The sequence below is a fragment of the Pan troglodytes genome, chromosome 2 (assembly GCF_028858775.2).
Source record: "Pan troglodytes isolate AG18354 chromosome 2, NHGRI_mPanTro3-v2.0_pri, whole genome shotgun sequence".
Classification (NCBI taxonomy): Eukaryota; Metazoa; Chordata; class Mammalia; order Primates; family Hominidae; genus Pan; species Pan troglodytes.
This window is the reverse complement of record NC_086015.1, coordinates 66,546,488-66,568,464: the sequence shown is the minus strand read 5'-3', so window position 1 is coordinate 66,568,464 and position 21,977 is coordinate 66,546,488. Positions and strand designations below refer to the sequence as shown.

The 21,977-nt window shown below is 42.3% G+C and overlaps 1 protein-coding gene across 11 annotated transcripts in view; it reads left to right on the top strand.

The window, feature by feature from the left end:
• Window positions 1–21,977, top strand: part of CADPS (calcium dependent secretion activator) — a 475,079-nt gene that overhangs the window by 298,684 nt on the left and 154,418 nt on the right. For all 11 annotated transcript variants that reach the window (XM_009445771.4, XM_054682049.2, XM_009445769.4 and 8 more), the window contains exons 9-10: window positions 2,600–2,666; window positions 15,982–16,090. In XM_009445771.4, coding sequence (XP_009444046.2) covers window positions 2,600–2,666; window positions 15,982–16,090 — 176 coding nt within the window. The remainder of the gene's footprint in view (window positions 1–2,599; window positions 2,667–15,981; window positions 16,091–21,977) is intronic.

Below are 21,977 nucleotides of genomic sequence, written 5' to 3'. Positions count from 1 at the left end.
AGAGATGGAAAATTAAAAGTTTTTAGGCTAGGTCAAGATGCTGGACTTTGTCCCTATAGGCTAAAGTTTTCCCAAGTGCATTCATGGCACTGATAGTGCACAAGATGGTTTTAATGATATATAGACGAGCATGGATCAAATACAATTGGCCTTCCCCATCCACAAGTTCTACATCTGAGAAATCAACAAACCATGGATGGAAAATATGTGGGGGGAGAAAAACAAGGAAAAATAAAAATACCATAATAAAAAATAATGTGAATAAAAAATAATACAGTAGAGCAACTATTTACATAGTATTTACATTGTACAAAGTATTATAGGTACTCTAGGGAAGATTTAATGTATATGGGAGGGGCCAGGCGAGGTGTCTCACGCCTGTAAGCCCAGCACTTTGGGAGGCCGAGGCAGGCAGATCACCTGAGGTCAAGAGTTCGAGACCAGCCTAGTCAACATGGTGAAACCCCATCTCTACTAAAAATACAAAAATTAGCTGGACATCGTGGTGCACATCTGTAATCCTAGCTACTCAGGAGGCTGAGGGAGGAGACTCGCTTGAACCCAGGAGGTGGAGGTTGCAGTGAGCTGAAATCGTGCCATTGCACTCCAGCCTGGGTGACGGAGTGCGACTCCATCTCAAAGAAAGAAAAAAAAAGTATATGTGAGGATGTGCTTAGGTTACATGCAAATACTACACCACTTTATGTAAGGGTGGTGGATTTTGGTGTCTGTGGATTTTGAATTCTTCAGGGGTCCTGGAACCAATTTCCTGTAGATACTGAGGGACAAGTGTAATCATTTATGTATTTTAATATGTGCTACATAATGTATAATTGGTATATCAAGCCTATAATATAGTTTACTTTTCAAAATAAATTTATTCATGTTAAGTAAGTTAATTTAAAGAAAAATGTCAAGTAAGTCATAGAATAGGTGAACAGACGTGGGACCAATGATGAAATGTAAGAGGCCAAAGTTTGAGGCACTTTTCATATAAATGGTGGGGGGAGGGGGGAGGCACTGAAGGAATTTTAGCTTGGAAAAGGCATGATAAGATTTGCAGGTGGTAAGCTCTGTCTCATTTCCAGGAATAGGATGAAAATCATTCTCGTGTCCCTGAAACCAATTAAGAGGTTCCTCTATAATTGTCCATGGAAGCAAAAAATGTGGGTGGGGACTGAAATAGTGAAAGTGGGAAGAGGGAAGACAGAGCCGTGAGGAACTCCCCAGGAGGTAAAAACTCAACTGCACTTGGCGACTGAGGAATAAGGATGAGGAAACAGAAGGACCCAGGATGACTCCTGGGTTTCTGGCTTGAAGATCTGAATAGATTTTGGCTGCCAGCCACTCTTAAGGGCCCCTGAAATTTGTCAGGCAGGAAAAATTTTAATTAGGTGCATTCTTCATTATGTTCCAAAGCAGAAATTCTGTCTGATTTGAGGTGAAGTGAGGATTTGGAAGTTTTCCAGTGGGTGTTGATGACAGTAGACAGGTAAAGCCAGTTTTAGAACTCAGTATTTGAATGTATTTCGGTATGACCAGATCTCTCCTTTCTTAGTTGGATAGAGCCTGAAAAATGCCAGGCCTGGATTCCCAGATCGGTGCCAGTTCAATATGTAACAATCCACAATGCAGATAGGATAATACATGAATTGATTAGTAATATTGACCTTACGCCAGGCACGGTGGCTCACGCCTGTAATCCCAGCACTTTGGGAGGCCAAGGCGGGTGGATCAACTGAGGTTGGGAGTTCGAGACCAGTCTGACCAACATGGTGAAACCCCATCTCTACTAAAAATACAAAATTAGCCAAGCATGGTGGCGCATGCTTGTAATTCCAGCTACTTGGGAGGCTGAGGCAGGAGAATCACTTGAACCCAGGAGAAGGAGGTTGCGGTGAGCTGAGATCACACCATTGCACTCCCGCCTGGGCAACAAGAGTGAAACTCTGTCTCAAAAAATAATAATAATAATATTTATCTTAACATGTCCGGACGGATTTGAGCTCTGCCTCTGTAGTTCTCAACCCTCCGTTTTATTTTATTTTTCATTATAAAAAAATTAATTTCTTTCAACAGAAGAGCTTTTGGAGAAGGAGGAAGGAAGTGGGGAGACCTTCCTATGTTGACTTGGAATTTGCTCCCTGTAATGTACCTGCATTCCTCCCTGTAATACACCTGCAATACAGCAAAAGAAAACAAGGGAAGGTTTTCCTGAATGAAACTTGACAAGATGCAAAAGAGTTGTGAGATTTAGCACCCTCTTTTTTCTTTCCTGTGCAATGTCTTTCAGGAGTTCCCCTACCTAAAAGACTTTTAGCACATACACAAATTAAGTTGCAGCGTCACATTTTCCAAGGTGCTTTCTGGAATCAGTCAAGGAGTCTAAGTCTCATGATAGGCCTCAATTCCTCCTGTAAGTGGAAGTGAAAAGTGCTTGCTGTTGTTTATGCTCAACCACAGAGCTCCAAAATCTGTGCCCCGTTCCTGAGCCATGTGCGTTTCCTTGTTTATAAGTACCAAGCTTCACGGCAAAGTGTGTTCAACAATTCACTCACTCAAGAATTAATGCAGCTCTGGTCTTTCTCCTTTCCCTTAGGTATTTATGGGCCATCGGTAAGAATGTCTGGAAGAGATGGAAGAAAAGGTTTTTTGTATTGGTGCAGGTAACTAACTCTTCAACTCTTAAGAGACATCAGTATTAAAGATTTGCTAGAATGAATGAATGCTTTTTAACTGAGGTATAACTTAAATACACAGAGCTCATGCATTTAGCTCAATGAATTTTTACATATATCCAGGTAACCACCATTCAGAGGAGGATACAGAACATTTCCAATGCCCAAAGGGCTCCCTTGTGCTCTATTCTCTATTTTTATATCACTTTTAAATTTTAAAAAATTAATGAATACTCATAACTTTTTAATTCGAACAATACAGTAGTATGTGAGATAAGTCGGGGAGAGTAGACTCCCACCCCTGCCCAGTCTCCTGCCAGGGATGGAGGATTCCAGAAGGGAGCAAGCTCATGCCAAATGAGGGCTATAGGGACATTAACTTTGACTGAAAACAATGTAGTATTTTGAAAAGAACTGAGATAGGCATTATGAGTAAAGTCAGAATTTAGTTGGACTTTTTGCCTCTATTTTATTATTTAGTGTGTTTGAATTTGAATTATCTGTGTGGGAGTGCTCTACTCTTCTTGGTGCCTGGTGCTTCCAAAAGTCTTAGCCAACGTCCCATAACTATGTTTAATATCTAGGATAAATTTTTCTATTAAACTTCTTTTTTTTTTTTAATTGAAACAAACCAAATTCTTCAAGTTGTTCTGCAAGTTGCTTTTTCCACACAAGTTATTTAGATACCTTTCAATGTTTACATATATAGCTCTGGCTCTCATATCTGTAAACTTTTCCCTTTTGGATAGACTTCTGGACTTTCCCAATTTGGGCTATTCTTAACAAGGCTGCAGGGAATATCTGTGTATATGGATACAAATGTAGATGCAGATATTGATGTTAATACATTAGTCATATATAAATAACACCTTTACTCTTGAGCATTTCTTAAATTTTTTTCCAGAAATAGTAATACCTGTCCTTGAAAGACCCCATCTTTTTGGTAGGGGAGGGTGTTTATTTTTTGCATCAGGATTTTTCAGTTTACAAAGTTTTCCAGTGTCTGTTTTTAATTTTCAGACTCCACCAGAGCATTTAAACTATAATTCAATTTGCAGAAATCTAATTTATGCTATACTCTGAAAGATTTCACAAAGTGAGTCAACTTGGAACTGAGTGACAAAGGTTCTTACTGGGTTACTTGACTAGGATTAATATTTAGAGTGCTACCAATATTTAGAGTGCTTTATACTCAGAGACCTGACTACAAAGCAACTCCCTTTTAGGTCTAAATGACCTTGAGGGTTTCACCAACTCTGAACTTCTAAGGCTAGACTGTCTATAGATCTACTTAAGTCTCTGCTGTGCCGCTAAGGCAAAATACAGCTCTCTGGCTCTAATAAGCAAGAGGTCATCTTTGCTTTCAGTATTGTTGTAGGGTAGAACAAAACCTTAAAGTGATTTAGCCGCAAAGAACATTTTGGAATGATGCCCGTCCCTCAAAATAACCCACGGCTGCCCAGCACGGTGGCTCACGCCTGTAATCCCAGCACTTTGGGAAGCCGAGACGGGTGGATCACCTGAGATCAGGAGTTCAAGACTAGCCTGGCCAACATGGTGAAACCCTGTCTCTACTAATAGTACAAAAAATTAGCCGGGTATGGTGGTGCATGCTTGTAATCTCAGCTACTAGGGAGGCTGAGGCAGAAGGATCACTTGAACCAGGGAGGTGGAGGTTGCAGTGAGCTGAGATTGTGCCATTGCACTCCAGCCTGGGCAACAAGAGCAAAACTCCGTCTCCAAAAAAAATAAATAATTAAAATAACCCATGGCTAAGCAATTGAGGCTATTTTAGCTTGTGGTACATTTCCTCAGACTATTAACTGACCAGTATTTATTGAGCACCTACTTTGTGTGGAGTGCATTGAGAGGACATGGAGAACTATCAGGTCTGGTATTTAGCTCCCAGAAAGGAATCTGTTAGAGTTCTACATATGCAAACAGCAGAAGTAGACTCAAGCTAATTAAGGTTTAAAAAATGAATATATGGAAGGTGTTGGAGTTAACTCATAGAATTGTGAAAAAGGCTGAATTAACCCATCCATGTTAAGAACAGGGCCAGCATAGTTCCAGAAATCCAAGTTGTATTAGGTTTCTCCAGAGAGACAGAACCAATAGGATATATGTATATAAGAAAGGGCATTTATTAGGGAGAACTGGCTCACATGATTACAAGGCAAAGCCACACAATAGGCTGTCTGCAAGCTGGGGAAGAAAGAAGCTGATAGTGGCTTATTCTGAGTCCGAAAGCCTCAAAACAAAGGAAGCCAACAGTACAGCCTTCAGTCTGAGGCCAAAGACCTGAGAGCCCCCAGCAAGTCACTGGTACAAGTCCCAGTGTATAAAGGCCAAAGAACCTGGAGTCTGATGCCCAAGGGCATTAGGAACAGAAGGAACCATGTAGCAGGGAAGAAAGACGAAAGCCTGAAGACTCGGCAAGCAGTCTTATCCCACCTCCTTCCACCTGCTTCGTTCTAGCTGCACTGGCAGCTGATTGGATGGTGTCCATTCACACTGCGTGTGGGTCTTCCTCTCCTAGGCCACCAACTCAACTGTCAATCTTCTCTGGCAACACCCTCACAGACACACCCAGAAACAGTACTGCACCAGCCATCTAGGCATCCTTCAATCCAATCAAGTGGACACCTAATATTAACCATCACAAGTCCTGGAACCATGGCCAGTGCTGCTGGTGTGGTCATGAGACAGACTGGCTCTGACCACTTTCCATCCTTGCATCTCTCATAGAGGGTCAAATTTCATAAAGGGAGAATTGGTTTAGTCTAACCTTGTTCACTCCCAACTTTTAGCAGGAAGAAGGGATGGCACTTGGATTGACAGTCCCACTGGATTGTCTTTCATGCAAAATCAGGATGCCATTACCAGAAGGAGAAATGGATACTGGGAAGGTAAAAATAACTGGTATCCACTTTAAAGAGCATACAATGTAAATGGGAAGACAAGACACATCAAGAGGCAGTGCTGGCCAGGAGCAGTGGCTGACACCTGTAATCCCAGCACTTTGAGAGGCTGAAGAGGGCGGATCACATGAGTTCAGGAGTTTGAGACCAGCCTGGGCAACACTGTGAAAACCCATCTCTACTAAAAATACAAAAACTAGCCAGGCATGCTGGCTCGCACCTGTAATCACAGCTACAGGGAACGCGGAGGCAGGAGAATTGCTTGAACCCAGGAGGCGGAGGCTGCAGTGAGCTGAGATTGTGCCACTGCATTCCAGCCTGGGAGACAGAGTGAGACTCTGTCTAAAAAAAAAAAAAAAAAGCAGTGCTGAGTCATGAATGGTTCTCGCCCCTCAGTGCTTCTCATTGCACTTGGCACAGCAGTCTCTCTTGGAATCACTTGGGAGCATGCCTGGCCTCCCCGATAGACTGTGCACTGTTTCAGGGCCAGTTTTGTTTCTGATTCTTTTTTGTGTCTTTCCCTCTTTCCTCCACCACACCCATACACAGTCCCTAGCCCAGTGTCTGGCAAAGAAAAGAAAAAGGAAGAGAGAGGAGAAAAGCTCAGGCAATACCTTGGGTGGTGCTGAAAAAGGAGAGATCATGTGCTCCAAGAAGTGGCTGGTGACAACCATTCTCAGATTTCTGAGAACTTTTGATATGATGAAGTACTTAGGAGAAGTAGATGACTTCTTATTTTGGGAGAGGAAACTCTTCAGGAAAAACAAGAGGAAATATGTGGAAAACATCAGTAAAGCCATGTCTGTACAGTAAGTACAGGGAGAACCAAAAGGGAGAGAATGATTTTTTCAGGCAACTGGAACACAGGTGTTTAGAGCCTTCACACTGAGCCTTCTAATAAGAGAAGATGAAAGTCACACAGCAGCTAAAAAGCAAGCTCTGTGCTCACTTCTGAGAATCATAAAAGGGCACTTCTCATCTAAAGCTCAGTATCTTTCCTAGAAAGGCAGGAGAAAATAAGTTCAGAATTCTGTGAAATTTTTCATGTACATATGATTCTCATTAACTTTAAAGAGCTGTCAAGGTATGTTGGGGACATCCATCCCCCCAAAAAAATCTGTTTCAGCCTGAATCCGATTTCTCCCTTAACAACCTCTGTGACACACAGAGGTGACATGAGAGTCCCATCATCACAAAGATAATGGGGGAGCCAGGATGACAACTCAGGTCTTCTCTTTCAATTCTTGTCCTATTCACCACAACAATATCTAAAAGCAATTTGCTGGCATACCCAGAAAATACTGCATTATTTTTAAATTCTTTCCATTTTTTCTTCTCCCCTATTTAAGTGATCACATTTAGAAGCACTTTATCAATATCATAAAGAAAAAAACACACTCCCTTTGAAACAACCCCAATGCCATCAGAGCTGCAGGAGGAAAGTTCAAGGCCACCAGTGCTGGTCCAATTCAGAGGAAGCTAAAATGTCCCAGGTTGTTTGAAGGAAAGGATGTCAATCCAAGCGGTGGCAATTGGCCCCCAACAGCTGCATGCAATGTTGAATTCAGTCATATGTACAAACGATTTTCAGTTTCTCTTTAGTCACCAAACCCTTACTTTGAAACTCAAAATGCAAACATGAAACCCGGAGAACCACCCTGGTTCAATTTGCAGAAGCGTGAGAGTTCTGGGGAAGGGAGAAGATTCCCCTAACCCCGCCCCTGCTCCCAGGCAGCCTTAGAGGGAACTCCCTGGAAAACAGTGTGGAAACCACCAAACAGAAAGTATATCTACCCAAGTGACTTACGGAATCTTTGTGTCTTTCAATTCAGATGTTAGATCTTATGGAATGTGTTTATATAGAGAGCTAGCAGCACACAATTTCCAACACAATTATGATTTAATACATTAGATTTAAAACAACGAAAATTGTCTGAAAAAACAAAGACGAAGAGAGGACATCCAACATTAGTCTCCTCAAAATTCATCTCCTGGTCTACACATACACACAGAGTCTACTTTTTTGCTTATAACGTGTAACAATTAAAATTCTCCCTGACTGAGATTTCCTATTAGTACTACTGTCTTGGGGAACCAAATTTTAGACTATAAACGGACTTCCTACTAGCCAGGGATAAAGGATATACTCAGAGGAGTGCTGGACCAAAGTAGCAATTCCCATTTCTTAAGGATCAGAGCTAAAATTACTATAGATGTGGCTAGAGTCTACCCTACCAACTGTGAAGGGAATGAAGCAGTTGCAAGGAGCTTCTGTGACAGAGATTCAAGCATTCCTGTGCAATGAGAGAGTGTCTGTAAATGGGGGCCTGGACCATCTGCATTAGGTGTTGTTTAAAATGCAGACCCCAAGGTGCTATCCAGAAGACTCTGATACAGTAAGTCTGGGGTGGGGCCCAGTATTCCGTACTTATAAAAGGCACCCCAGGAGATACTGATGCAGGTGGTCCAAAGGCTACCCTTGGAGAAACACTGCCTTGGAGGTCATTATCCCGCTTAAAGTGAAGGGTCTCATTCCCTTCAGATGACACCATCTTAGAGTTTATGTTCTCTATGGAACCGAGCATCAGAGTAGCTAAATAGATGACTATATGCAAATGGCACAATAAAGCCTCCTCTTGCCATCTTCCTTGAAATTCCAATATATGTCCTATAAACTTGGCTGGCTGCAAACCCTAACCCAGAGATCAAGGGGAAATGGGCCTTCAGTACCCTGAGTCAAGAAATTACTGGGGCCTCATTCTAAACCCTCGGGTCCATGGTGAGAACCAAACACATTGATTACTACTGTTAGTAACTCTAATGTGACCAAATCAACACTAATGATAAAGGTGCCAATTCCATAGAGCACTGCTGGATAGCCAGAACGCCCCACCCCGTGTGTGTGTGTAAGGAGAACAGTGAAAACAGGCCAACTTATCACCCATATCAGGTTAGAAAGTCTTAACGCTTTCATCTTTTTATTTAAAAAATATTTTTATTCTGTGATCAAAAGATTTCTGGTGGCCAGACATGGTGGCTCATGCCTGTAATCCCAGCACCTTGGGAGGCTGAGTCAGGTGGATTACAAGGTCAGGAGTTCGAGACCAGCCTGGCCAATATGGTGAAACCCCATCTCTACTAAAAATACAAAAATTAGCTGGGCATGGTGGCATGTGCCTGTAGTCCTAGCTGCTCAGGTGGCTGAGACAGGAGAATCACTTAAACCCAGGAGGCGGAAGTTGCAGTGAGCCAAGATCATGCCACTGCACTCCAGCCTGGGTGACAGAGCAAGATTCTGTCTCAAAAAAAAAAAAAAGATTTCTGGTTAAAATCTGCTTTTTTGATTGGTGTTCAAATAATTTCTGAGACATTTCCCCCCATTTTAGCACTGTACAAACTGTAATATTCTGTGGTTCCTCTAATAATGTGGACAATCACTTATATTTATATGGTTTCTTAGAGTTTACAAAGTGTTCGTCAAGCTGGTCTTCACAACCTTTCTGTACTACAGTGAGGACAAGGCTTTTCGCAACTTCACATTAGAGGAAACTAAGGCTCAGAGTGGATAAGTGGCCTGCCCAAGGTCAATGGCTTGTAAGCAGCCAAATATGAAACCTAACACAGGCCAGGTGCAGTGGTTCACGCCTGTAATCCCAGCAGTTTGGGAGGCCAAGGCGGGTGGATCATGAGGTCAGGGAATCTAGACCATCCTGGCTATCATGGTGAAACCCTATCTCTTCTAAAAATACAAAAAATTAGGCAGGCATGGTGGTGGGCGCCTGTAGTCCCAACTACTTGGGAGGCTGAGGCAGGAGAGTGGCATGAACCCGGGAGGTGGAGTTTGCAGTGAGCCGAGATCATGCCACTGCACTCCAGCCTGGGTGACAGAGTGAGAATTTGTCTCAAAAAAAAAGAAACCTAGCACAGGTCTTTTGATTGCAAGTGCCTTCAATAACTCCAAGCACTTAGACAGGACTGGCACCTGAAGAGACTGATGCATACAGAATGTTATATATATATATATGATGGAATACTACTCATCCATAAAAAGGAATGAATTAATGGCATTCACAGCAATTTGAATGGGATTGGAGACTATTATTCTAAGTGAAGTAACTCAGGAATGGAAAACCAAACATCATATGTTCTCATTCATAAGTGGGGGCTAAACTATGAGGATGCAAAGGCATAACAATAATACGATGGACTTTGGGGACTCAGGGGGAAAGGGTGGGAAGAGAGTGAGGGATAAAAGACCACAAATTGGGTTCATTGTATACTGATTGGGAGATGGGTTCACCAAAATCTCATAAATCACCACTAAAGAACTTACTCATGTAACTGAATATCACCTGTTCCCCAAAAACCTATGGAAATAAAAAATTTTTTTAATAAAGCATTGTGTTAAAAGAATGTTCTAGAACTGAATTACTCAGATAGAACCAACATGGCTCCTCTGTTTCTGATTCCCAACTGAGAATGTTACCAAAAATTATGTTCTAGCTTTCAGAAAAATCACTAAATCAGAATAAGATAAAATATTGTTAGATAATATATAATGCCTTGGAATACAATAGTAGTCACCTGGGAATACAATATTAAAATGAGTTAACCACAAAAATGAATTGTAAGACATATGAGTAGTTGAAGGATTTATAACTCCAAATGTTTGTTTTTGCCACTCCACAATTGCTCTATAAGACATTTATATTTATATTCTGGTTGCAAATGGCAGATATCAACCCAAACAGGCTTAAGTTTTAAAAGGGGAAGAATTGTATTGGTTAACTAATTAAACTAGTAATTAGCTGGAGGGTCTTCTGTCATGACTAGATCCAGGACTCAAGCAATATTATCAAGCCTCTGTCTCTCAATATATTTAATCTTTTGGCTCTGCTTTCCTCTGAATTGACTTCACCCTCAGGCATGATCTCTGGCAGCTCAAGCCTTACAAAAGTTTACCAGCCCCAGAGAAAACTTTTCTTTTCCAATTGTTCCAGTACAGGCCCTCAGTTAGCTTTCTTTGGCCCAATGTGGTGCCAAATCCTTGTACCAGTCACTGCAACCAAGGAGATACTATGTTGATTGGCCAGGCATGGGCCAAGTGTTTTACTCACCCTACTTCCAGCTAGATGTGCAGTTACTCCCACACAAACCACTTGCCCTGAAAGTTGAAAAGAGAGTGGTTCCCAAAGGAAGACCAGGATTCAGTTGTGGGAGGGCAATGAATGGCCTGCATGCACACACAAGAAATGCCCCCACAGAAGGCCAGGTGCAGTGGCTTGTATCTATAATCCCAGCACTTTGGGAGACAGAGCTGGGACGATCACCTGAGGCTAGGGGTCTGAGACTAGCCTGGGCAACACAGGGAGACCCCACGTCTACAAGAAATAAATTGTTTTTTAATTATCAAAAAAAGAAATGTCCCACAGATATTATCATCATCCCCATTTAAAGATCACAAAATCATGTCCCAGAAAAGTTAATTGAACTGCCTTGGTTCACATAGAAAATAATGGATCTGAAAACCAAATCCAGTTCTGCATGACTCTAAAATCTATTCTCCTTCTCCTCCACCAAATGGCCTTCACTTCAGTGCCCATCAGGAGTCTGGGATTTAGACACTGTGATCCTTCATTCGCAACTACATCACATTAAAAATAGTCCTTAGTCTCCAGGAACTGTGTGATTCACACCATAAAAATTTTCTCCATCCTCAGATTTTGGCTCAATCCGTCAATGCTTCCTCAGGAATTCCTTGCCCAACCACCCATCTAGACCAAATCTCCAAGCTCTTACAGTACCACATACCTCTCTTTTTAATATTTGCCACTATTAAAATAACACATTTGTGAAATAATGGGATTAATGTCTACCTTCATGCTAGACATGAGGGCAGGAATCACATCTGGTTTTTTGCATGTTTATAGTCCTCGAACCAAACACACTACCTACGTATTTGTTGAATGAATGAATGTATCTATTATAAACAACTCTTTTCTAAATTATGTATGTGAATTTTGGACAAGGGCTGGTGACCAGAGTTCAGTAAAAATAACAGCTGATTAATTTTCAAAGAATGATGGTAAAAGCAAGGAAAGGGGATTTAGACAAAATACATTCTACTGTTGTATGTCCAAGTATTTTAGTCTCCCATAGGTGATAAGAAGGGGAGAGGAGAGTTGGGGACAGAAAAGTCTAACCTTTTCATCTCATGACTGGCATCTACTTGCTAACTATAATTGAAACTCAGGGGCAATCTTAGAGGTTATGGACAGTTCCTATATATTAAAACAGTGGTTCTCAGATTTTAACATGTATTAAGAGATATCTGGCCAGGTGTGGTGGCTCATGCCTGTAATCCCAGCACTTTGGGAGACCAAAATGGGAAGATCACTTGAGCCCAGGAGTTCAAACCAGCCTAGGTAACATAGTGAGACATCCCCCCTACCATCTCTACCAAAAAATTTAAAAAAAAAAAATAGCCAGGCATGGTGGTACATGCCTCTAGTCCCAGCTACTAGGGTGGCTGAAGCAGGAAGATCACTTAAGCCCAGGAGGTCAAGGATGTAGTGAGCCATGTTTGTGTCACTGCACTTCAGCCTGAGCGACAGCAAGACCCTATTTTGAGAAAGAGAGAGAAAGAGAGAATCTGAGACAGTTATGAAAAATGTATAATCCTAAGGCCCACTCTGACCTGAGATTCTGATTCTGGTCTGACTTAAAGAATCTACATATTTACAACCTAATCCACCCCCTCACCCCCCACACACTATCTAATAATAAAGGCAGCTGTCGCCATCCACTCTTTTTTTTTTTTTTTTTTTTGAGATGGAGTTTCGCTCTTTCTCCCAGGCTGGAGTGCAGTGGTGCGATCTCAGCTCACTGCAACCTCTGCCTTCCCATTTCCAGCAATTCTCCTGCCTCAGCCTCCGGAGTAGCTGGGATTACAGGAGTCTGCCGCCACGTCCAGCTAATTTTTGTATTTTTAGTAGAGAGGGGGTTTCACTATGTTGGCCAGGCTGGTCTCAAACTCCTGACCTCATAATCTGCCTGCCTCAGCCTCCCAAAGTGCTGGGATTACAGGCGTGAGCCACTGCACCCAGCCCGCCATCCACTCTTTAAGGAACATTACTTCAAAGCATTCTGTAGTTTAAGCACGTGACTGGAAATGAACTAAGGATTTTTAAAGGTGTGTCTGAGGTGCAGCCAGCTTTAAAATAAAACCTCGCTGACTGTTCCCTCAGAAGTCCCAACTGCCTGTCCTGTGATTCCATGAGAAGGTACCTACCCTCTGAAAATCCCAAGGATGTGAAAGACATAGTCCTTTAAGCCCTTCTCTGCAAAGTGCACTTTCAGATGTCTGCTGATCATTTGAGATCACTAGATTTTTATGCTTTCTGTTGTAGGTCAGGCTGTTTGACAAGGGTGGCTGACTTTCTCACTTCTAACATGCATTCCAGGCTCTGCCATGCCTTTATTACAACAGTGCTCACTGCCTCATTAATTTTTCATCAACAAAATACAGTTTTAAAAGAATTCTACTATGACAGAGGAACATGCATTTCATGGGAAATGGCTTTTACTTAGTGTGGTCTTGTGGAAGTTTAAAACATAAATGTAAGGCTTTCCAAATCTTTGCAATTCTCCCACCATTCAATCAGTCTATAAAAAGTGAGATTCCCCCAAAAAGTTCCAATAATTAGAATCATTCAAAGAGAAATCATTCTTTCTCCCCTCCTTTATTTCCTAAAGTACATTGCAAAATCCTAAATCAAGATGCTCCCAATAAACCAACTCAATTTGGTTTACCAACTCAAAGCAATTCAGTTTGTGGAGAGTGACTTCAACAATATAACCAGAAGAGGGCATCAGCATACAGCTCTCCAAGAAGGAAGCCACTGAAATAGAAAAGGAAAAAAAAAAAAAATTAAAAAGCCCAAACCATGTAGTAATAGTAAATGCATAAATCTTGAAATAACACCCTTCTGTTGTGATTTTTTTTTAAATCTTAAGTGAGTGTCGGCAACTCTCTGTTTGGCCAATCACATTAACAAACTATGTCATCTTTCATGTTGTCAGATGAGAAATGCCAGGTTAAAAAAAAATCCGGCTGGGCATGGTGGCTCACGCCTGTAATCCCAGCACTTTGGGAGGCTGAGGCGGGCAGATCACCTGAAGTCGGGAGTTCGAGACCAGCTTGACCAACATAGAGAAACCCTGTCTCTACTAAAAATACAAAATTAGCCAGACATGGTGGCGCATGCCTGTAATCCCAGCTACTCAGGAGGCTGAGGCAGGAAAATCACTTGAACCCAGGAAGCGGAGGTTGCCGTGAGCCAAGATCATGCCATTGCACCCCAGTCTGGGCAACAAGAAGAAAACTCCATCTAAAAAAAAAAAATTCCCCATGGGACCGTTCCAGCAGTATCTATGATCATTGTCATGCAGAGGGTCACAGGAAATCTGTTATCCCTAGGATCAATAATAACAAGTTGGAAAGGCCTGGTACTGTACTTGGAATCCCCTGTAAATTTGGGGGGTAAAACCTCTTTATTGGATTGTATGTACTCAACTTTCTAGAACCAATCAGATTCAACTAGTGAATGCCCATTATATGGCAGATTTTGCTTATGGGACTGAAAATACAATCAAGACATATGACTCCCTAGACCTGTCTTCAGTGAATTTATAATCCGGTAGGTAAATCCACCTATTAAGCTATACTATATTAGAATGTGTGTCAAATGCAAGGAAGCTGCCTGTATAAATGCATGTGTATATGAAGTGTTCGCTCTATGGGTATCACACAAGGTATGTAAAACTCAATTCTCTAGCAACAATAAGATGCAGGTAAATACAGATGAAGACTCTGAGGCTTACAGAACAGACAGCTTATCAGAGCTGGGATGGGACCCCAGGCCCATGGAACCCCCAGCCTACACTCTTAACCTTCCATTTTAGAAGAGTATGCTATTGGTTACTTTGTTTATTACAAAAAATTAATATGTGTTCCTTTATGAAAATACTCTCAGTGACCCAGCCTTAGGTTTCCCCTGGCATTGTGATATAAGGAAGAAGTTCTGCAAACCCTATACATTATAAAGAAACCCAAGTGGAGTGGTAAAGTTTCCATCAGGAGCCAACAGAGGGCAGCAACAGACAAACCAACTACCAAAAACATCCTGCGGACACCCTTCATCTCTCCACTGGGACCCTCAAGCCTCGGACAGTGCGGGAGATGCATGTAGCACTCGCGAGCATCAGTTTCTTATCACCATTAAAACAACAAAAACAAATCTCACTATAGAAGAGACTAAAAATGTCTCCCACTGGGATCAAAGTTCACTTAGAAAGTGTCTCTTTTAATAAAGGAAACTAAGGGATGAGGGATGTGGCACTCCTTCTCTAAGACATTTGACATCCGTGGATAGTAAATATGCCTGAGAGCATTTAGCCCAAAGCTGGGAGGATGCTTGCTTTCCCACGGGCTCCTTGCAGACAAGCCAGATGTAGAAATGCTAAGTATATGTGCTGGATCTGGATGCACTAGAGTGACAGGGTCCTGAAGGCGGGCCTGCAGCTGTGAGCACCCACCCTGCACTGGCATGGTTTGTGTTGGTAGAGTGAGGGCTGCCATTAGGGCACAAGTGACAACAGCCACGCCATTGTGGGGGCTGAGGATTGCTCTACTGTGACTGGCACCTAGCGATCAAGCGCTCATTGCTTGTGACAGCATGTCACTCCTGCACTTGTCTGAGATAAGAAGAAGACTTCAAAGCAACCAAAGTACTCCTTCAGCAGGAGGAAGGGGACGAAACATGTAGTTTGATGCTGATCAAAATGCTGCAAAAAATAAAATACTGAAATAAAAAGGCATGAATAAATGAATGTCTAGCCTCTAACTTCTGACCAAAAGGCCCATGTTGTATCTGCGAGCATGGCAGTCTCAGCCAAGGCCACAGTCACATTAGGTAGAACATACAAAATTGCTGTCGTTTAACCACTTTTGACCTACAAAAATGGCAGTCACATGTAGCTTAACCCAATTATATTAAAAGCAATAATGATAATAGCTAACCTTCATCAAGTACTTACTAACTGCCAGGAACAGACTGTAAGTGCATTCCACACGTGAACTCTTTCAGTCTTCACAGTAAGCCAATGAGGTAGGTTCTAAGATTGTATCCAGTCTACAGATGAGGTTATGAAGGACCAGAGAGGTTAAGTAACATACTCAACGTCACACAGCCAGGAGGTAGCAAAACTCAGTTTGAACCCAGCCACTCGGTCCAGATCCTCAGAGGAGAGAACATGGGGGAGGGTTTTTTGGAGAAGACAGGCTCTAGGGGTCAATCTCACAATCTGCTTTTCCTTAACAGGTCAGTCAGTACACGTTTGCCATGTGCAGTTATCGGGAGAAGAAAGCGGAGCCTCAGGAACTTCTACAATTGGATGGCTACACTGTGGATTACACCGACCCCCAGCCAGGTACCCACCGACCCTCAAGGCCACGAACCCACAAACCCTCAACCTTCCCAAATCAATGGTCAACTAATAATTGCTGGGCACTTACTCCATGCTAGGCACTAAGTCAATTCACTAAGGGTTTCAGCCGTGTGCGTGACAGTCACAATCCCTGATATTATGCCGTTTCCATCCCGGTTGGTTAAATGCCATCCTAACCTAGTGCTTTGGTTTTACTCAAGGGATTCTCTAATTTAAACCCAAAAAGTAAGAGCATTTTTCTTTTACCTGCCTGTATCCACATCAAATATGGACTCCACCATACAATGCTAAAAAAATAATTCTGAAAAAGAAGTAGTCCCACATGTACACCAAGGAGTGTGTGTGTGTGTATGTGTGTGTGTGTGTGTGTGTTGTTTTTCACCAGTGATGTGTGGGCTTGGCAGGTTTCAGTGACCAAGGGAGCCTGCCCAACATATCCATTTTCCCTAGCTACAATTCAAGAGATCATAAGGTTAGCTGGTAGCACTTGAAAACCCTCCCTAAATGTCTTTTTCCCTAAGAAGACACCAATCCACAAGCAGAGACAATGAAGCCCTTAAGCCTTATGTAGCTAAGAAAACTACACGAGCGGTAGTATTTCTTAAAAGTTCTACACCGCATAAGTTCTACATCCTGCCCCCTCGCACCTCTCCCCCCACCCATTTTATCTTTTTCCCAGAAAAAAAAATGAATAGAAATCAGCCTCAAAGAACCTTCAAAATGGGAGGGGGGTGCGAAATCATTTCAGCATATTAATGAACAACAAGCACCAACAGCCCTCTCCCAGAGAAGTTTATTTTTATGCCAAATCTGCACAAGGAAAGCATTTCCAACCATACTGCATTATTTGGCCCAAAACCTTTTTTTCTACTCCCATATTGCTCTTCCACATGCAACAAAATACACATAAAAGAAAAACAGAGTTTGAGAGAAGATGGGGTGCTAACCTGAAAAGGTGTGGCAGGGAAGGCCTTGGGCCCAGCCCACTTAGTAAAATTAGCACCTGCAGAATCTCAGCCGAGTGACTGGGCCCAGCGCCACCCCTTCGGACTTTCATATGTTATTTGCTACTTGCCAGAGCAGAATGCAGAGCTGACCACATAAGGCATGAATTAAATGCTCTGCCTGGAAATCCTTCATAATGAGTAGAACCAACGGGTTTGAAACAAACAATTTCATGCAACTTCTCATGGAAAGGATGGGGCTCCTGCCTTAGGAAACCAGTCCTTAGGACATTCTGTGATGGTTTGTGTTCTTCTTAAGCCACTGTGTATCCTTCAAAAAAATAGATTCAGTCCTCCTTAGGACTTTTATTTTTAAGTAGAAGGGTAGGGTGAGGAGTGGTGGCTCACATCTGCAATCCCAAGGCGAGAGGATCGCTTGAGACCAAAGTTCACGACAAGCCTGGGCAACAAAGCCAGACATCATCTATACAAAAAAATTAAAAAATAACCAGGGCGTGGAGGCACACACCTACAGGGAGGCTACTAGGGAGGCTAAGGTGGGAGGATTGCTTGAGCCTAGGAGTTGGAGGCAGCAATAAGCTATGATTGCACTGCTGCACTCCATCCTGGGTGACAGAAATAGACCCCAACTCAAAAAATAGAATTGTAAAGAATAATTAATTTTTAAACATAAAATGGGAAGCTAAAGGGCCAATTGAGAAGGGAAATCAATACCACCTTATGACAATAATTGCTTTTAAGCCAGTTCATTTTCCTTTCCCCCCATGTGATTGTACTTAGCCCTCATGGTAATCCCACAAAGTGGATAAGACCAGGATCATTACCCCATTTTGTAAATGAAGAAACTGAGATTCTGAGATATCAAAGGCTATTGTTTAAGACTGCCTGGTGGCTGAGCTGGGACTCCGGGTCTAACCCATGTCACGCTTTGGCACTTGCAGTAAAGCATAGCTGCATGAACAGCTATAGCAAAGCTATGGTTGTTACTTTATCAGATGAAAGCAAAATTATCTTCCCTCAGTGGGGAGGGCAGGAGTGGAGAGAGCTATTCTATCTACATGTGTAAGGAGTAACTGTGCACATATATTTTTAAAGCTTATTTCTTTTTACATCGATCCCATGGGATATAATTTATAAATTTCTATACGAAAGATGTAAATGGAAAGATGTAAAATGTAAATCAATTATGTTCTTGAGAATAATAAGCAGCTTCTTCTATCTTCCCATGTGCTAAGTCCTATTTATTCCCCAAGTAATGTCTGATTGAAAACGGAGACTTAAATTCTCTCAGTTGTCATGGGAAAGTCTAACTCAGAATTTTTTAAAGAGTGATTATTGGCCAGGCGCGGTGCCTCACGCCTGTAATCCCAGCACTTTGGGAGGCTGAGGTGGGCAGATCACTTGAGGTCAGGGGTTCGAGACCAGCCTGGCCAACATGGTGAAACCCCATCTCTACTAAAAATACAAAAATTAGCTGCACGTGGTGGCACGCACCTGTAATCCGAGCTACTCAGGAGGCTGAAGCAGGAGAATCGCTTGAACCTGGGAGGCAGAGGTTGCAGTGAGCCAAGACTGCTCCACTGCACTCCAGCCTGGGCAACAGAGAGAGACTCTGTCTCAAACAAACAACAAAAAAGTAATTATTAAAAATAAATGTTCCTGGGCCCCACTTCTAACCTGTGAACCAGAAGTAGGGAGAGGTCAGAATCTTTGTATTTAAATAAGCACTGCAGGGGATTCCTGAACACAGTAACATTTGCCAGCTGGAGAGCCAAGTAATGCACATTTTAACCAATGTCCTCAGATTTGAGGAGTCTCCTCAACTGCTCCCTGAAAGGTGAGTGTGCAAATGGGGAGGACTTCAGACTCTACCTCTCTCCCTCTTTCTCTTGGTTTTATCCAAATTGTCAGTGAATCCACCTGGTGGCGATTTTGTGTGCTAAGAACCCTTGTGGCCTGTTGCTCTCTCTGCCATAGAAGGGAGGGATGCAATTAATATTGTTGCCTTAGTACCAGCCTACAATCTACGTGGTTCCCCCAGCCACAAGCATTTCCACTAAATAAACTCTACCTGTTTGGGTCCTTGACGTGTTCATTTGGTGAACTGGCAAATTATGTAAGTTTCACTTACAAGCTACTCCTTTTAAGCTAAAAATAAAAATGCATCACTTTACCTTTCCCTGTGTATGGTTTGGAAAGTTTGAAACAATCTCAATTTCTATCCGATTAGATAATTAAGTCTTCAAATAAAAGAATATTAATCCAGAATAATTCAATGCCACAGTTTGTCAAACAACTGAATTATTCTTATACGACTCATAAAGACCTTTTTTACCCTCATAAATGGACTTCGGCCATGCAAGTTGTTGGAAGTGCAATCCCTTTCCCCTAGAGAGCTGGCCAGCATTCCTTTGCCTGGTCTGCCTCCATCTATTCCCAGACGTGTCTTTTTGTCTTTGAATTGTGGGACTGTGCCCCTCGTTCTCCAAGGAGAGCCCATTTGAGGTGACACATCACATTCTTCAGATTCAGTCCCCAGGAATTGTTGCTTTTTCTAAGACTGATGGCCTTGTGGTTATGACATGTGGATCTTCACTTTGTGGATCTTCACTTTGCTTTCTCCTCTCTTGGTTCTCTTCCATCTGTCGCTCTTCTATCTCCTTCTTGCTTTCCTTGGTGTGTCCTCAGCCTCTGGTGCTTTCTGAAAAAGCCCTGTTGCTCTCTGCTGCTGTGCTTGTCATTGCTGCCATTTCTTTAGATGTTTCTCTTTGCCCTTACCCACTCCAAAATTAGGCTTCATTTTATTGTTAATAATGACTCTTAGAGAGCTGTTAGTGAGGGCCCGGCCCTGGATTCATGCTTTGGTGCAGTAAAGCACAGTGGTTATAGTCATCAGCTGTGGAGACAAACAGCCAAGGTCAAAAGCCAGCTCTGACACATACAACCCAGCTTTGTGTCCATGGGCTAGTTACCACCTTCCCCATGACTTAGTTTCCTCATCTGTAAAATGGAATAATAGTACTTACATCATAAGGCTGTTGGGAGGATTGAATGAAAATATAAAAACTTCCTGGTGTCTTTCCATCTCTACCTCTAAATAACTGCACAGTGGAGAGGGCTGTCCACTTCCCCAAAGTAACTCCATGAACTGACTTTCTGACGGTAGCTCCAGAAATACAGTATCTCTACCCCAGCAGCAGGCCCTGGGTGAGGGGGAGGCCTTGGGGCTAGTAAAAGTGATACCTGATCGTGTTTGTCCTGGCATTCCCTGACTGTAGCAAAACAGCTTATTCCTAAGGATACCACGAGACTAGGCTACAGGTCTATTGACCTGCTCTTCCTTTTAACTCTTTATTGCTCACTTTTCAGGCTTAAAACAACTCTCAGAGCTCTTCTTCCTCCTCCTTCCCCTTTCAGAATTTTCCTTTTTATTGTGCTATTCATTAGGTTCATCAGATTTTCCCAGCTTGCTAACTACACATCATCCTACTCAAATTAGGTATTTTAAAACTTTCCATATGAAATTAAGCAAAATAGTCCCTTATAATAAAAACCAACAATCTTTTAGTAAAGCTTTCTTGGTGTGATATTATCAGACCCTCCATATAAAGAAGTTGCTATTTATTGTCCTAAATCCCTGGCCATTCCAAGTGCAAAACTATCAATACACACCCACGCTTGCAGCATAGACACCTCAATAAATTGCATCGGCACAATGAAGAAGTCTTAATGTTACCAGAAATCTTTTCCAATGACGAATGTCAAACAGATTACTGGCTGGACCTCACTGGAAATTTGGGGATGCTAATAACTCATTCATTCTCCTCTTAGTTTTTAATAATTGAGGAGGCGACGAGGAACCTGATGAAGATATGAAGTATTATTTCCAGCTAGAGAATGCTGAGTAATCTAAAATACAGGTTTCTAGAATATGTTGATGGACACAATGTAGCTTTGGCCTGAACCCAAAGAGAAGTTTCCACCTACTTCTCACTAATTTTTTATTTTTTATACTTTAAGTTTTAGGGTACATGTGCACAACGTGCAGGTTTGTTACATATGTATACATGTGCCATGTTGGTGTGCTGCACCCATTAACTCGTCATTTAACATTAGGTATATCTCCTAACGCTATCCCTCCCCCCTCCCCCCACCCCACAACAGGCCCCGGTGTGTGATGTTCCCCTTCCTGTGTCCATGTGTTCTCATTGTTCAATTCCCACCTATGAGTGAGAACATGCACTTCTCGCTAAATTTTAACCTTGAGAACTGCCCATGGAAAAAGATGGATCTAGAGCATATTCATTTATTCAACAAATATTTGTGCACCCACTATGTGCCATGCACTATTCTAGGCTCCAGGGATACAGCAGTAAGCAAAACAGACAAAAACTACCTGCACTTATGAAGCAAAGTAAATTATATAGTTTGCTAAAAAGTAATAGGAGCAATAAAGAAAAATTAAGCAAGATAAGAGATAGGTCACAAGAAGGGAGGTCAGGGAAGGTCTCAACAGGAATGTGATGTTTAGGAAAAGATACAAAGGAGATAAGAGTGTGAATCATGCAGATACCTGAAAAAAGAGTGCTCCAGGCACCGAGAAAAGCAATTGCAAAGGTCCTGAGGTGAGCACATGCCTGGGGTGTTCAAGGAAGAGCAAGAGGCCAGTGTGGCTACAATGAAGTGAGTACATGTGTGCATAGAGGGAGAGAGAGAGTATTAGGAGAGGAGTTTAGAGGTGGCAGAGGACCAATTCATGGGGGGCTTTCAGGCCTTGTCAGAACCAACGCTTTTCCTCTGAGTGGAACGTGGAACTGCTGGCAGGTTTTGAGCAGAAGAGTGACAGGACCTGACTCTAGTGCTAAATCAGGGACTCTGGCTGCCTTGTGAGCATCAACTATAGA